Genomic DNA, 15,894 nt, shown 5'->3' with positions numbered 1-15,894 from the left:
TTTCTTAGATTCTGAAGAAATTGAAAAGCGATAATAATTTAAAAAAAAAAACTTGAGAAAAAAGTATGTAAATTTTTTGTTTGAATCGGTCTATTTTTGCATATATGACATTTGTACAACATATAAATACATTTAAATTTGGATGCGCGGCGCACAAAAATAGTTTGTCAAATATATAATACAAGAGAAAAGAGAGACTCGAGATCGAAAGCGCATCTCTACCACGCTTCGAGTCACGGAAATGAGTACGTATAGATGTAGACGAGTCACAGGTTGTTTAACAGTTCTCGCCAAAACTCCGAGAGGTTTAGTGCTCCAAAAAAGAAACCGTTATTGAACTGTTTATCAATATTACACAGTGTAAAAAAAATTGTTTACCACTGAAATTTTATTTTTCTCCTCTTTTCATTTTTTTTTCAAATAAAAATTCCATTTTGCAAAAAATCAACTAACTTTGGGGAAAAAGTTTAAAAAAATTTTTAAAAATTTAAAAACTTTAAAAAAGATTCCAAAAAATTTTTAAAAAGGATTTCTACTTTTCAAACAAAAATATATAGAAATTCATTTTTATTTGCAAATTACTTCGAGAGTTTGAAAATAATTACATTGCAAAATAAATTAATAGAAGTAATAGAAATATTTTTTTAATGTGCTTTGTTTTCGTAGAAAATTGCAAATTTAATGAATAAGTTCGTTTCTTTTTTGTAATATTGGTCCTATATTTTTATTAATTTTTGTTTTAAACAGACGATGGGTTCTTCGCTTAGCATGTTATGGAATTCATCGAATGATAATGTTATCGATCCTGTGACCAATCTGTCGGGAAGGCAGAAAAAACTTGTTCAGAACACGTGGAGTATTTTAAAGAAGGATCCCGTTGGCACCGGTGTTGCAATAATGATTGCGTGAGTACTCAGATTTTTCTCGTTTCTTAAAATGCGCAAACTTCTCCTCCAGAATATTATATTCTCAATTTTTCAAATATAAGCATCGATTAAATTATCATTATGAAATATTAACGTTTTCTCTTATCTTCAAGTGTGATAATAACGGAAATTTAATTTTATTTACTAAATATTTTGTGTAAATTTAAATTTTTTATGTAATTTTTAATTTTATTTACTAAACGTTTCGTGTAATTTTAATTTTCTGTATTAAATTTCTAATGTAATTTTAATTTGATATATAAAATTTTTTTGTAATTTTATATTTTAATTTTTTGCGAATTCTATAATTTACAAACCGGTTTTGATTCCTTGAGAGTACTTTCTTCAAGTGCCGAAGAATTCAAAAAAATTTTCAAGAACCGTTGAAATTTGCCGTGAGGGGAAAGAAATTATTGAAATAAATGTGGATTATTTTATTGTTTAATAATTAACACGATACAATGTGGAAAATATTTTTTTTAAAAAGAAAAATTGTGTGGAAAATATTCTTAATAAAAAGGAAAATTATACGGAAAATATTTTTAATAAATGGAAAATTATATAGGTAGAAAATATTTTAAATAAAAAAGAAAATTATATCCGGAAAATATTTTTAATAAGTGGAAAATTATGTAGAGAATATTTTTAATAAAAACGGAAATTAAATAGAAAATATTTCTAGGAAAAAGGAAAATTGTGTGGAAAATATTTTTAACAAAAAGGAAAATTATATAGAAAATAGTTTTAAAAAAAGAAAAAATTATAGAGAATATTTTTAACAAAAAGGAAAATTATATAAAAAATATTTTTAAAAAAGAAAAAATTATACAAAATATTTTTAACAAAATGGAAAATTATATAGAAAATATGTAATTGAATTCTTGCAAACAACTTAATCAAAATTTTCAAATTATTGAATTTCTTCGAAGAATTTTATTATTTATGAAAATAATTGAATTCTTGTTTTATTAAAACTTTTGAAAATCCTAATAAAATTCTTTAGAAAAATTTCTTTGAATTTTTTTAAAATAACGGAGTTTTTTAAAATAATTTTAATAGAAAATTTTGAAATTAATTGAATTTTATGAAGCATTTCTTTCAAGTTTTTAAAATAATCGTGTTTGTTAATAATTGAAATGAACCGTTTCATTATTGAATTTTATTAAAAGTTTTAGAAAATAATTAAAATCTTCTCAGAATTTTATTACAATTTTTCAAAATAATTTTATTCATTCAAACAATTTTATTAAAATTTTGAAAATAATTGAATTCCTGAGAAAAATTTTATTTCTTATAAAAACAATTTAATTCTTGCGAAAAATTTTATTATTTTTAAAAATAATTTGATTGTTTCGAAGAATTTTATTAAAATTTGTAAAAAAAAAACAATAATAATAATTACGTATGTACTTAATATGTAAATTTTGAAAATTTTGAATCTGAAATTATTCAATAAATGAATTTATATATAAAAAATTTTGTTATTTGCATAATAATAATTTCTAATAAAAAGTAAAAATTATATACAAAATATTTCAATAAAAATGAAAATTATATACAAAATATTTCAATAAAAATAAAAATTGTACACAAAATATTTTTAAAAGAGAATATTTTTAATAAAAAGGGAAATTATACAGAAAATATTTCTAATAAAAAGGAAAATTATATAGAAATTATTTTTGTCAAAAAGAAAAAAGTGTAGAAAATAATTTTGAAAAAGAGAAAAATTAGACAGAGAATACTTTTAACAAAAAGGAAAATTAAATAGAAAATATTTTTAAAAAAGAAATTATAATACAGAAAATATTTTTAACAAAAAGGAATATTTTGAATTAAAAAATAAATTTCGTTGGATATATAAAAACAATTTTTCAAAACAGCCTTTAAAAAAAGATCCCGTCAAATAATTCAGTTTTATCGACTAATAAAAAGAACATTTTTTTCTTTTTTTTTGCATATTTTCCACATTGCAAATTTTTGAATCCTTTTATCGGACATTAAGTCATTTACGATGATATTAAGTTTCATTTCGTTCGATATAAATCACTTTGTGCTCGGTGATTTTCGAGAAATATGGGTTTTAGCATTATTATTTATACATGGCTATTTATTTATATAATATATATCTAGAGAATATTGAAATATGTATTATGATAGAAGTATTGATTTTCTGGTTTGCCTTTAAACATTTACCACAAGCTAATTCTACTTTGTTTAGTGTGTTATAAAATTAATTGCACTTGCTTCTTGTCACACGTGCTACTGACATTACTATTCAACGCGCGATGCACTATTTTCTGCATACCTTGGTAGTATTAGTAAACTACGCACGTACTTTACTTCGAAATTAATTAAGCGTATCTTCATTCATGAAGAAACTACTGTATTTCAATAAATGATGAAACAATTTATTTTTCTTATTAATTCACACCTGTGTGCAGTTATTAAAATCTCGTTTGAGAAATTTCATTGTCAATTTCATTTCAAATTCTTTTCATTTCATTTTCAATTTTATTTCAAATTCTTTTCATTTCATTTTCAATTTTATTTCAAATTCTTTTCATTTCATTTTCAATTTCATTACAAATTCTTTTCATTTTCAATTTCTTTTCATATTCAATTTCATTTTGTAAAAAATGATTCTTTAATGAATGAAATATTTATTCGTGGGCACAATTTCCACGACAAAGATATTTTTGGGGTCTTTTGAAAAATGCCAAAATTTCTACGCTATTTGATAAATTCTAATAATTGTCTCATTGAGAAATTAATATTTAATCATTAATCATACTTAAAACAATAAATTAAATTTTTTCATAACTATAAAACATGAAGATGATCCAGTGATAATATCATTGTTTTATATTATAAGAATATTGTACTTCTTCAAAATTATTTTCAAGAATTTTTAACTAAAATTCTTCTCTAAATCAACTATTTTTAATAATTTTCGAAAATTTTTTTTTTAAGAATTTCCAAATACATTTGTTTACACAATATTCAATTTTACGAAATTTCAATTATTTTTATATTCTTCAATTAAATACATACCTATTAAAAAAATAAAAACTTCTAAATAATTTTTTTTTTTATTTTTAGAAATTTATTGAATTTTTTTTAATTAAATTTTTTCCAAAAAATTTATTTCAAAATTAAATTATTTCTAAAAATTCCCGCTACCTATATTGCTTCTTATATTCAATTATTATCTAAAATTTTAACTAAAAATCATTTTTAAATCAATTTTTATTAAAAAATTCCAGTAGAATTAAATTATTGAAATACACAAATAAATAATTTTTATTGAATAATTGAATTATTTTGACGAATTTTAATAAAATTCTTAAGAATAATTACATTATTCGAGAAAGTCGATTAAAACTGTATTCAAAATAATTGAAATTCTGCGATAAGTTTATGATATTTATGAAAATAATTTAAAAATGTGAAGAATTTTATAAGACATTTTTAAAAAATTTGTAAATAATTATTGAATTCCTGTGAAATTTTAATTATTTATAAAAATAATTGAATTTTTGCAAATCAATTTTTATTAAAAAATTCTACTAGAATTAAATTATTTAAATACAAAAATAAATAATTTATTGCAAATAATTGAATGATTTTTAAATAATTAAATTTTTTGGACGAATTTTAATAAAATTTTTGTGAATAAATTACATTTTTTAAGGAATTCGATTAAAATTGTATTCAAAATAATTGAAATTCTGCGATGAGTTTTATTATTTGTGAAAATAATTGAATTTTATTATTTTAGAACATAATTAAATTTCTGCGAAGAATTTTATTACCTACTCTTAAAAATAATTGAATTTCTGCAATAATTTGTAATTTCTCCAGAATTAAATTTTGTTTTTAGTGCTTTTAAATAAAATTCTATCAAAAATCAAATATTTTTAATAAATTTTGAAAAAAAATTCTTTGAGAAGTTAAGAATATGAAAAATTCAGATTTTCAAAGATTTTAGTTTGAAACGTTTTCAAAATTCAATTATTTAAAAAATTTACGATATAATGCATTTATTATTCAATTGTAATCTAAAATTTTAACGGAAATTCATTTTTAAATCAATTTTTATTATAAAATTCTACAAGAATTCAAATTATTTAAATAAAAAGAAAATAATTTATTGAATAATTGAATGTTTCTTAAAATTGAATTCTTTTGACGAATTTTAATAACATTTTTAAGAATAATTACATTTTTCGAGGAATTTGATTAAAATTGTACTAAAAATAATTGAAATTCTGCGATGAGTTTTATTATTTACGAAAATAATTGAATTTCTCCGAAGAATTTTATTACTCTTAAAAATAATTGAATTTCTCCGTAGAATTTTATTATTCTTAAAAATAATTGAATTTTTGCAATAATTTATAATTTCTCCAGAATTAAATTTTGTTTTTAGTGCTTTTAACTAAAATTTTACCAAAAATCCATTATTTTTAATAATTTTTGAAAAAGTTCTTTGAGAAGTTAAGAATATGAAAAATTCAGATTTACAAAGATTTTAATTTGAATGTTCTTAAAATTTAATTATTTTAAAAATTTACACTCTAATGCTTTTAATTAATTATTTATTTATTTATTTATTTAATGTATATACGGGCTCAAAGGCCCTTTGAAGAGTAATTTAAATTTTAATATTCAATTATTATATAAAAATTTTAACGAAAATTCTTTTTTAAATCAATTTTTATTAGAAAATTCTACTAGAATTCAATTATTTAAATACAAAAAAATTAGTGTTATTATTTATGAAAATAATTGAATTTGTGTGAAATTTTTATTATTTATGAAAATAATTAAATGTTTGCGTTGAATTTTATCAACAATTGTTTTAAATAATTGAATTCTTTTGAAAAATTTTATTAAAATAGTGGATATTGAAAATTATTAAATTCAGAAAATTGGTACAATTAGATAAGAAAATGTTTAATTGTATCTAATTATTTTTCTTATGCAGATTGGAATTTTGGAAATTATTTAAGTAGAAAAAAAATTTCGTTCATTTGAATGTTTAAAACTTTGGGAAAATTAATTTAACGAAATTATAATTCCATTGAATTGCAAAATTCAGCGAAATTATAAACTCGTCGAATTCAATTTAACGAAATTATAAATTTCTTTGCAATCGAATTTTCGAAATTTGAATTATATTATGAAGTATTAATTTTAATATATTAATAAAATAAATAAATTATTTTCTCAATAAACATAAATTGTCTCCTAATTGTGTAAATTAGAAATCGATTAAAATTTTGGCTTTGACTTGAAATTTTTGCAGATATTTCAAAAAATATCCGGAATATCAAAAGTTATTCGCCTCGTTCAGCAACGTTCCATTGGACGAGCTTCCAAATAATAAAAAATACCAAGCACATTGCTTGAATATTGTGACGGCCTTAGGCAGTGTGATCGATGCCATTAACGATCCTCCTTTGATGGAAGCAAGCTTGATTAGCTTGGGTGAGAGGCACAGAAGACGTGGACAAACCAAAGAGCAGTTTGACGTGAGTAGCTTCACAACTTCTTTTTTCGAGTTCTGCATGACTAATGTACATATACTTCTCTTTAAGACTGACAAGCGGCGACGAGACGAGAGACTTTATGAGCTGAAAGTCATAAATTCATTGTACATATAATATAAAGTCTCTAAACTTGCTGTCACTTTGAACATAACGATAATTGAATTTTCTGCATGAGTTAAAATATTCTTTCAAACTAAATTGGCGTCAATTAGATCATTACATAATCCTCGCGAATTTCACAAAGAGTTGGACAATTTTGAAGAATGGAATTTTTTTTTAATTTCTATTTAAATAATACTATTAATATTTTATTCTTCTATCAGGCTTCGCACTCAACAGGTTAATTTTGTTTTTATCTAACATATTTTTTAGCACTTTTTTGGAAAATAATCCCTTCTTTTGAAGGGGAAATTTTCACAGAGGATTAAAAAAAGTAGGGAAATTTTACCCAAAGTAGTAGAAAAGTATCAAATTATTGGAAAACTTAAATTGTCGATGAATTTTATTTCTCACCGTAAAAATTTGAAAAAAACACTATAAATAAAGATAAAGTTGCTATTTTTTTTTAGAAATAATCAATTATTTTATCCATTATTTATTTTTGTATAAAAATAATTTAATTCTCGTCATTTAAATTCTTTGAAAAATTGACTAGTTTTTCGAATTTTACAAAAATTCTTTTAAGAAAATGAATTATTTTCGGAAAAATTGCATTGCATGCAATATTTTTAGAAAACTAATTCAATTGAAATTTTAATAATTTAAAAAATTGTTTAAATTATCTAAAAAAAAAGAAAATTATAAAAAATCTACTTTTATAGACTCATAAAAAATTTGTACAGAAATCATCTATTTTCATGTTTGTTTTAATTAGAATTCTTTAAAAACTTGATTATTTTTTAGTATTCTCGAAAAATTCTTTTAAAATATTCAATTATTTCCCCAAAAATTGACTAAACTTACTTATTTAATTATATGAAAATTTGTTAATTATATATCAGAGAAAAATCTATTATCCTTCAAAAATGATTTGAAAATATTCTTAAAAAACTAATTTTAAGAATTTTTTTTAAAGTTAACAAAAAAAGTTACATTTGTAATTTTTATAAAAAAATTGAATTTTTGTATTTAAATAATTGAATTCTATAAGAATTTTCGGAAACTTATTAAAAAATTTAATTAATAATTGATTTAGAGAAGAATTTTAGTCAACATTCTAGGAATAAACTGAATATTAAAAGTAATATTTTTAGAAATTCAATATTGATTGAATATTTTTAAAAATAATAAAATTTCAAATGGTCTCTAAACTGAAATTTTTGTAAATTTTAATTTCTGTAAAAGTATAATAATATTTAAATATTCAATTTTTAAAATTATTAATTTACTATTTTTCTAAATTATTAAAGTTTTAAATAATTATATTTGAAAATTCAAAAAAAAGAAAAAAATTGCAGTTGTAATTTTTAGAAAAAATTAATTTTCAAAAGATTTTACATTGAAATTATTATGTAAAATTTTAATTCCTAAGAAAAAATATATAAAAATTCCTAAGTATTTAAATATTTATTTAACAAATATTATTAAATTCAAGTTTTGAATAATTTAATTTGTAAATTTTGAAGAAAATTAGGTTTTCGAAAAATTGTAAAATTTAATTTAACTTATTCAATTTAATATATTTGAATTTAATTTTTAATTAAAAATTGGAATCGACTGAAACGAGTTTTTTAATTCGTCAAATTTAATTTTTTCAATTGCTCCTTTTTTACTGCTTCTTATCAGTGTTACAACTGCTTTCTCAATTAATTAAAGAGTGCGAAGCCTGTTTTATTTTTCACCATGTTTATTAATATTTCCTTCATTTATTTTTCGCCTCTTCTTTTCGCTGAAGAAACAAATTTTATCATCTGGAAAGAATCCAATTTTTTTCAATGTTGAGTTAAAGACGAAAAAATAAATTCGAAGAAATTCGGAAAATTCTAATTCAAATTGTCAATGATTATTTTTTGAATTCTAATTGTCAGTCATTATTTTTTGATTTCTAATTGTCAGTAATTATTTTTTGATTTCTGATTGTCAATAATTATTTTTTGAATTCCAATTGTCAGTAATAATTTTTTGATTTCTAATTGTCACTAATTATTTTTTGAATTCCAATTGTCAGTAATTATTTTTTGATTTTTAATTGTCAATAATTATTTTTTCGACAATTGGAGAGATATTTTGCCATAATAAACGAGATTCTCCTCTTATTAGTAATATGGAGAATTTAATTAGTCAAATATTGTTTGAAGGATGCGAGGCGGAATAATGATTTGAGTTTCTAGTTAACAGGGATAGTCACGTACTTGAAAGAGTAACAATTTAACGACATTATTTTCATGCGTCAGGGGGAAAACAATATTTGAATATTCAAATGATTTTTGATTCGCGTTGGAAATTATACACTGCGTTAATGCGTATACATTGTCAGACACTCGTTAAACCGCAAGTCGTTAAATCGGTTCGCTTCATTGATTTGAATTAACGATATTTTTCTAACACAAAGTCATATTTAATATATTCATATTTTTAATTCTATATCAATACGACAAGTAGAAGGGAGATAAAGATATATTGGAATAATTTATCAAATTGGTATTAAGTTTAAACTCCAATCATCCACAATTTTCTATTTATCAAGGAGAAATGAATAAAAGGAATTACTCCTTCTATCTCTAGTAGAAAATTACCGGCGACACAACAGTTTATATTGTAATCATTAAATCGAATAAATTCTATTTCTTTCTTTGTGTTTGAGAAAAAAATAATAATTTTTCTCTTCGAATAAAAAAGAAAATTCCAATAGAATAAAAAATTGTATTCATTTTTTTTCAATTCAAATGCAAAATAATTCAAAGAATCTAAAAAAGATTGTTTTGTTTTTATTTCAGCAATTAAAAGCGGTGATTTTGGAAATAATTGGCGTAAGTTTGGGCTCGAAATTCACACCAGAAACACGAGATGCTTGGAATAAGACCCTTGACGTTGCTTTTGAATGCCTTTATAAAGCATACTCTTAGTAATCAACAGCTTTGTTAATAATTATAATTGAAAAAATTAACAAAAGAAAAAATGTTTTCGCTGATGAAAAAAACATCAAATACCGGCCTATCACAAATTTCACTGTGGCTATGTTATTATATTTCTAGGACAACACTCCTAGACCAAAAAAAAAAAAATCCCCTGCAAGTTAAAAAGTAAAATTAATTAAAAAATGAAATTTAAATTGAATTAAAAGAAATGAATTCAGTGAAAAAAAAGAAATTAATAAAAATCGGTAATATCAATATTTTCTTGAAAACAAAGTTTTTGTCTTAAAAAAGAAAAAAAATGTCAAAACAGTGTCTATGTTTTACACACGATAAACAGTAAAAAAAAATTAGTATATTAAAATATTTACTAATTATAATTGTAATATTATAATAATAATATTGAATATTACATATTATTAATATAATTATAATAACTAATAAGATACGTTATATTTTAATAGGGTTGACTACTTGTTTTATATGAAAAACTTAATTAAATGATCTAATAATGTTTACATTTTACATAATATGTGATTGTATTTTTAAGTTATATTTTAAGATAACTCTTGCATAGAGAGGCTTGAACAGAATTGATAATTTTCAAATATTTACGATTATTAATTTATGTAAATAATAAATGCTTTCAAAAGAAGAATAAGAAGAAAAAAAATACTAGCAGATATTTATAGATTGAGTAAAATACTCAATTAAAAATAATTATCAATAATGTTTTAAGTGTTGCTCTAAGCATCCATTAATTATCAATCAAAAAAATGTAATTAATTATTATAAAAATGACAAATTTCAATGCATTTTAAGTAGGGAAAATGTTTGTAAAATAAAGCGAGTTTAATACACGAATTATTCAATTTTAATATTTGGGTATTTATTTATTTAATAGGGACTGAAAATGTTATTAATTTTGAAAATAATTTAAAATTGGATATCAATTTTTAATTAATATCCAATTTTCAGAAGAAATTTATTATTTTTATAATATTTTTTTTAAAAAAATACGTTTTTCACGTAAAAAAATGTGTTTTCTGGTTATTTTTATTATTTTCTAATTATTTGAAAACTAGCCAAACTATCCGCGCGGGAATGTTGTATGGGACTGCTTATTTTAAACAATTTAAAAAATTCTAAAGAAATAATTATTATAACCTAACAAAGAGATTTAACTAACTAAAAATCAAATAATTTCACTCAATGGTCTCAATTTAAATAGAATTTACATTACTAGACTTAAACTATGGCTAGAACAATTACAATTAGTATCTGGGTCATCTTTTGCATTGCCTATTTTATAAAGCCATTTTAAATTAAATACTTTTTAAAGAAATAATAATTATTACACACTGAAAAAAGTTTTACTTGAAATAGCGATAAGTTTCTCTAGAATAACGAAAGTATTAATTGAAGCACTGAAAAATTTCGCTACTAAAGTGAAATCTGTAGTTCATCCAGCTAAATATTTTTTGCCGTGCATAACGAAAAAAGAATTAAATTAACATCAGATTTTCTACATTAAAAAAAAACGAATTCAAATAGAAATTAATCATTTTACAACTTAACCAAATTCACCCCAAAAATCACTGAATTCGATAATTTAGAAGAAAGTCAGACAAAAGCAGGGTTCCTACAGAATCTGGAAAATCATGAAAATAATATGGAATTTTTAAAAGGCTTCTGGAAATCAGGGAAATCATGGAAAAGGCCTGGAATTTTTAAAAGTTTCTAAATTTTTTCAGTTTTCCATTTTTTCTCTTGAATAAAAATTCAAATAATAATAAAGCTAAATGGCATAAAAGACAAAAAAAAAATGTTGAATTTTAAGCAATTCCATTTTTCGAATTTTTGATAATTTTCGATAATTTTAGATTTTTTACCAAAGAGTCGAGACAATTTAATAAGTAAAGTATTTTCTAAAAGCACAAAAATAATGAAGCTATATCCCATAAAAGAGAAGAAAAAATGTTGAATTTTAAGAAATTCGGATTTTTGAATTTTTTCGAATTTTTGATAATTTTAGATTTTTTACCAAAGAATCGAGACTATTAAATAAGTAAAGTATTTTCCAAAAGCACAAAAATAATGCAGATAAATCCCATAAAAGAGAGGAAAAAATGTTGAATTTTAAGAAAATCGATTTTTGAATTTTTTCGAATTTTTGATAATTTTAGATTTTTTACCAAAGATTCGAGACAATTTAATAAGTAAAGTATTTTTCAAAAGCACAAAAATAATGAAGCTAAATCCCATAAAAGAGAGAAAAAATTTAGAATTTTTAGAAATTCGGATTTTTGAAATTTTTCGAATTTTTGATAATTTTAGATTTTTTACCAAAGAGTCAAGAGTATTAAATAAGTAAAGTATTTTCCAAAAGCACAAAAATAATGAAGCTAAATCCCATAAAAGAGAAGAAAAAATATTGAATTTTAAGAAAATCGGATTTTTGAATTTTTTCGAATTTTTGATAATTTTAGATTTTTTACCAAAGAGACGAGAGTAATTAATAAGTAAAGTATTTTCCAAAAGCACAAAAATAATGAAGCTGAATCCCATAAAAGAGAGGAAAAAATGTTGAATTTTTAGAAATTCGGATTTTTGAAATTTTTCGAATTTTTGATAATTTTAGATTTTTTACCAAAGATTCGAGACAATTTAATAAGTAAAGTATTTTTCAAAAGCACAAAAATAATGAAGCTAAATCCCATAAAAGAGAGGAAAAAATGTTGAATTTTTAGAAATTCGGATTTTTGAATTTTTTCGAATTTTTGATAATTTCAGATTTTTTACCAAAGATTCGAGACAATTTAATAAGTAAAGTATTTTTCAAAAGCACAAAAATAATGAAGCTAAATCCCATAAAAGAGAGGAAAAAATGTTGAATTTTTAGAAATTCGGATTTTTGAAATTTTTCGAATTTTTGATAGTTTTAGATTTTTTACCAAAGAGTCGAGAGTATTAAATAAGTAAAGTATTTTCCATAAGCACAAATATAATGAAGCTAAATCCCATTAAAGAGAAGAAAAAATGTTGAATTTTAAGAAAATCGGATTTTTGAATTTTTTCGAATTTTCGATAATTTTAGAATTTTTACCAAAGAGTCGAGACAATTTAATAAGTAAAGTATTTTTTAAAAGCACAAAAATAATGAAGCTAAATCCCATTAAAGAGAAGAAAAAATGTTAAATTTTAAGAAAATCGGATTTTTGAATTTTTTCGAATATTTGATAATTTTAGATTTTTTACCAAAGAGTCGAGACTATTAAATAAGTAAAGCATTTTTCAAAAGCACAAAAATAATAAAGCTAAATTCCATAAAAGAGAAGAAAAAATTTGAATTTTAAGAAATTCGGATTTTTGAATTTTTGATAATTTTCGATAATTTTAGAATTTTTACCAAAGAGTCGAGAAAATTTAATAAGTAAAATATTTTCCAAAAGCACAAAAATAATGAAGCTAAATCCCATAAAAGAGAAAAAAAAATATTGAATTTTAAGAAAATCGGATATTTGAATTTTTTCGAATTTTTGATAATTTTAGATTTTTTACCAAAGAGACGAGACTATTAAATAAGTAAAGCATTTTCCAAAAGCACAAAAATAATGAAGCTAAATCTCATAAAAGAGAAGAAAAAATGTTGAATTATAAGAAATTCGGATTTTTGAATTTTTGATAATTTTCGATAATTTTAGAATTTTTACCAAAGAGTCGAGACAATTTAATAAGTAAAGTATTTTCCAAAAGCACAAAAATAATGAAGCTAAATCCCAAAAAAGAGAAGAAAAAATATTGAATTTTAAGAAAATCGGATTTTTGAATTTTTGATAATTTTAGAATTTTTACCAAAGAGTCGAGAATATTAAATAAGTAAAGTATTTTCCAATAGCACAAAACAAATGAAGCTAAATCCTATAAAAGAGAGGAAAAAATGTTGAATTTTAAGAAAAACGTATTTTTGAAATTTTTCGAATTTTTGATAATTTTAATTTTTTTACCAAAGAATCGAGACAATTTAATAAGTAAAGTATTTTTCAAAAGCACAAAAATAATGAAGCTAAATCCCATAAAAGAGAGGAAAAAATGTTGAATTTTTAGAAATTCGGATTTTTGAAATTTTTCGAATTTTTGATAGTTTTAGATTTTTTACCAAAGAGTCGAGAGTATTAAATAAGTAAAGTATTTTCCATAAGCACAAATATAATGAAGCTAAATCCCATTAAAGAGAAGAAAAAATATTGAATTTTAAGAAAATCGGATTTTTGAATTTTTGATAATTTTAGATTTTTTACCAAAGAGTCGAGAGTATTAAATAAGTAAAGTATTTTCCAAAAGCACAAAAATAATGAAGCTGAATCCCATAAAAGAGAGGAAAAAATGTTGAATTTTTAGAAATTCGGATTTTTGAAATTTTTCGAATTTTCGATAATTTTAGAATTTTTACCAAAGATTCGAGAATATTAAATAAGTAAAGTATTTTCCAATAGCACAAAAAAAATGAAGCTAAATCCTATAAAAGAGAGGAAAAAATGTTGAATTTTAAGAAAAACGTATTTTTGAAATTTTTCGAATTTTTGATAATTTTAATTTTTTTACCAAAGAGTCGAGACAATTTAATAAGTAAAGTATTTTTCAAAAGCACAAAAATAATGAAGCTAAATCCCATAAAAGAGAGGAAAAAATGTTGAATTTTTAGAAATTCGGATTTTTGAAATTTTTCGAATTTTTGATAATTTTAGATTTTTTACTAAAGAGTCAAGAGTATAAAATAAGCAAAGTATTTTCCAAAAGCACAAAAATAATGAAGCTAAATCCCATTAAAGAGAAGAAAAAATGTTAAATTTTAAGAAAATCGGATTTTTGAATTTTTTCGAATTTTTGATAATTTTAGATTTTTTACCAAAGAGACGAGACAATTAAATAAGTAAAGCATTTTCTAAAAGCACAAAAATAATAAAGCTAAATTCTATAAAAGAGAAGAAAAAATGTTGAATTTTAAGAAATTCGGATTTTTGAATTTTTGATAATTTTCGATAATTTTAGAATTTTTACCAAAGAGTCGAGACAATTTAATAAGTAAAGTATTTTTCAAAAGCACAAAAATAATGAAGCTAAATCCCATAAAAGAGAAGAAAAAATATTGAATTTTAATAAAATCGGATTTCTAAATTTTTTCAAATTTTTGATAATTTTAGATTTTTTACCAAAGATTCGAGACAATTTAATAAGTAAAGTATTTTTCAAAAGCACAAAAATAATGAAGCTAAATCCCATAAAAGAGAGGAAAAAATGTTGAATTTTTAGAAATTCGGATTTTTGAAATTTTTCGAATTTTTGATAATTTTAGATTTTTTACCAAAGAGTCGAGAGTATTAAATAAGTAAAGTATTTTCCAAAAGCACAAAAATAATGAAGCTAAATCCCATTAAAGAGAAGAAAAAATGTTAAATTTTAAGAAAATCGGATTTTTGAATTTTTTCGAATTTTTGATAATTTTAGATTTTTTACCAAAGAGTAGAGACTATTAAATAAGTAAAGCATTTTCCAAAAGCACAAAAATAATAAAGCTAAATTCTATAAAAGAGAAGAAAAAATGTTGAATTTTAAGAAATTCGGATTTTTGAATTTTTGATAATTTTCGATAATTTTAGAATTTTTACCAAAGAGTCGAGACAATTTAATAAGTAAAGTATTTTTCAAAAGCACAAAAATAATGAAGCTAAATCCCATAAAAGAGAAGAAAAAATATTGAATTTTAATAAAATCGGATTTCTAAATTTTTTCAAATTTTTGATAATTTTAGATTTTTTACCAAAGATTCGAGACAATTTAATAAGTAAAGTATTTTTCAAAAGCACAAAAATAATGAAGCTAAATCCCATAAAAGAGAGGAAAAAATGTTGAATTTTTAGAAATTCGGATTTTTGAAATTTTTCGAATTTTTGATAATTTTAGATTTTTTACCAAAGAGTCGAGAGTATTAAATAAGTAAAGTATTTTCCAAAAGCACAAAAATAATGAAGCTAAATCCCATTAAAGAGAAGAAAAAATGTTAAATTTTAAGAAAATCGGATTTTTGAATTTTTTCGAATTTTTGATAATTTTAGATTTTTTACCAAAGAGTCGAGACTATTAAATAAGTAAAGCATTTTTCAAAATCACAAAAATAATAAAGCTAAATTCCATAAAAGAGATGAAAAAATATTAAATTTTAAGAAAATCGGATTTTTGAATTTTTGATAATTTTAGATTTTTTACCAAAGAGATGAGACTATTAAATAAGTAAAGCATTTTCCAAAAGCACAAAAATAATGAAGCTAAATCCCATAA

The 15,894-nt window shown here is 21.5% G+C and overlaps 1 protein-coding gene across 1 annotated transcript; it reads left to right on the top strand.

The window, feature by feature from the left end:
* Positions 1-214: 214 nt before the first annotated feature.
* Positions 215-10,408, top strand: LOC122509331 (globin). Its single transcript, XM_043623307.1, has 4 exons — positions 215-360; positions 748-905; positions 6,238-6,463; positions 9,418-10,408. The coding sequence occupies exons 2-4, from the start codon at positions 751-753 to the stop codon at positions 9,544-9,546; spliced, it is 510 nt and encodes a 169-aa protein (XP_043479242.1). The 5' UTR covers positions 215-360; positions 748-750; the 3' UTR covers positions 9,547-10,408.
* Positions 10,409-15,894: the final 5,486 nt, after the last annotated feature.

This window comes from Leptopilina heterotoma, unplaced genomic scaffold (assembly GCF_015476425.1).
Source record: "Leptopilina heterotoma isolate Lh14 unplaced genomic scaffold, ASM1547642v1 Lhet_60, whole genome shotgun sequence".
Taxonomy (NCBI): domain Eukaryota; kingdom Metazoa; phylum Arthropoda; class Insecta; order Hymenoptera; family Figitidae; genus Leptopilina; species Leptopilina heterotoma.
The sequence above is the reverse complement of the archived record's forward strand: the minus strand, read 5'-3'. Positions and strand labels throughout refer to the sequence as shown.

Excerpts from the sequence above, each read along its gene's own strand:
- LOC122509331 (XM_043623307.1), top strand. The coding sequence starts at position 751 with ATGGGTTCTTCGCTTAGCATGTTATGGAATTCATCGAATGATAATGTT. Across the intron at positions 906-6,237 it reads GGTGTTGCAATAATGATTGC|ATATTTCAAAAAATATCCGG; the intron begins GTGAGTACTCAG and ends AAATTTTTGCAG. Across the intron at positions 6,464-9,417 it reads AAACCAAAGAGCAGTTTGAC|CAATTAAAAGCGGTGATTTT; the intron begins GTGAGTAGCTTC and ends TTTTTATTTCAG.